The sequence below is a fragment of the Anneissia japonica genome, unplaced genomic scaffold (assembly GCF_011630105.1).
Source record: "Anneissia japonica isolate Jap-2015-1 unplaced genomic scaffold, ASM1163010v1 scaffold288135_len37884_cov114, whole genome shotgun sequence".
Classification (NCBI taxonomy): domain Eukaryota; kingdom Metazoa; phylum Echinodermata; class Crinoidea; order Comatulida; family Comatulidae; genus Anneissia; species Anneissia japonica.
The window spans coordinates 1-1,826 of record NW_022733282.1 but is presented as its reverse complement, the minus strand read 5'-3'; the positions used below and the strand labels follow the sequence as shown (position 1 = coordinate 1,826).

Sequence of the window (1,826 nt, the reverse complement as noted above, 5' to 3'; positions counted from 1 at the left end):
TTACCACCTTAATGGACGCCATCTTGGAATTTATCATGATGACGTCATCATTCCGATCAAATTTTTAAATGAGAGTGATGAGTAACTATTTAGCCAAGTTGTTGTTACATTTCATATCCACAGTATATATAAAAGTGACCAAAAGCATAAATTTATTTCCCCTACCCCCATCTTAAATAGTTTAAAATAGGGTATTTTAGGTCAAAATTTCAAAGTGCTGTAAAAAAAATTGCCCAAGCCCTAGGCATGGGGATTTTTTTTCTGAGACACTATAGGGTATGCTGATTCAGAAAAACCAAAAATTAATTTTCCTTTACGTTTTTCCCGCTAAAGTTCATTTCTGCAGTTTTACAACCAGACTAGCACTATTGTTATTAACGCTTTGTGCTGCAGTTTCTGGTGCTGTGTCTGGACTGATTGCGCTTCCTTGGTTAGTTGGGTTTTGTTGTGGTTTTGGATAGGTTTTTTCCGGTTTGATGTTTACCCGGTCTCTGGTGTATTGTATGCCAGAGGGTGTTTCAACAGTGTAGTTCCTGTCAGATGTTTTCGATACTACCGTAGCCGGTTGCCATATTGACTTAGGTTTCATCTGAAACCTGCATGGTTGTCCAATGTTGAACTTAGGTGGTTGTTTTTCAATATGGCTTTCTCCATATGCCGATGTTCGACGTTCGATTTTTTCACCGTACTGTGTGGTAGCTAGTGTTCCAAAGTTTTTTATTGCTGGCAGATTTGTTTTTATGTATATGTGTCCGAACATCAAAGTGAAGGGTGAGGGGATGTCGTTTGCAATTGGTGTGTCTCTTAGTGTGCACAGTATTTCGTTGATGTCTGTAAGTCTGCTTTTCTGGCGATGTTCCTTTCAGCTCTCCCATTTCCTGCTTGGTGGTATGGTGCACTGGTAGTGTGTAGTATCTCATATTGTCTGCAGTACTTTTCAAATCCTTCGCTGACTAGCTGTGGTCCATTGTCAGATATTATGTTTTCTTGGTATCCAAACTGTGAGAATATTTTATCCAGTCTGGTATATATGGTTTTGCTGTTAGTGTTCATAAGCTTTTCAACCCAGACATAAGCTGTATAGTAGTCGACACAAATTAGGAAGTCTTGGTTCTGTATTTCAAATAGGTCGATTCCAACTCTCTGCATAGGCATGAATGTAATGGAAGTACAGGTAGCTTCTTCTGGTTGTTCTGATATGTCTGACACAAATCACATTCTGTGATCATTTGCTCTATATCAGCATTTAGACCAGGCCAGTATATGCTTTGTCTCGCACGAAGGCGTGTTTTTTCTCTATGCCCTGGTGTTGCTTATGCAGTATGCTGAGTAGCTTCTTTCTCAGGAGTGTTGGAATGACGATTCTGTTTCCCTTGATAACGATTCCATCATACACAGCAAGTTCTGATCGGTGTTCTCAGTATGCGTATGTGAACTCGTTGCTTTGGTTTCTTTGGCTAGGCCATCCTTCGATAATGTATGGGATCAGTGCCTGCAAAACTGTGTCTGTTTTTGTACTTTCTCTAATGTTGTCAATGACAAAAAGGGCCATGTTTGACACTTCATGAACCTGCACGTTCATGTCTGGGTAAGTGAACAGCTCGCCTTTTGTTTCTATGCAGCGTGACAGGCAGTCTGCTATTGGAACTTGCTTTCCTGGAACATATTTGATTTCGCAGTCATATCCTTGCAGCTGAAGCATTAGTTTCTGGAGCTGTGTTGGCATCTTTGATAAGTCCTTTTTCTGGATGCTTTCTAAGGGCTGGTGGTCAGTATGTATCTTGAAATGTTTTCCAAACACATATGTTCTAAAGTACTTGATTGAC

General features: G+C 40.1%; 1 protein-coding gene across 1 annotated transcript in view; it reads right to left on the bottom strand.

The window, feature by feature from the left end:
* LOC117116176 (hemicentin-1-like) overlaps nt 1-760 on the bottom strand; it is a 23,740-nt gene extending 22,980 nt beyond the window's left edge. The window contains exon 1 of the mRNA XM_033260182.1: nt 353-760. Within this exon, the coding sequence (XP_033116073.1) occupies nt 353-760 (408 nt within the window). The remainder of the gene's footprint in view (nt 1-352) is intronic.
* Between the last annotated feature and the right edge of the window lie 1,066 nt (nt 761-1,826).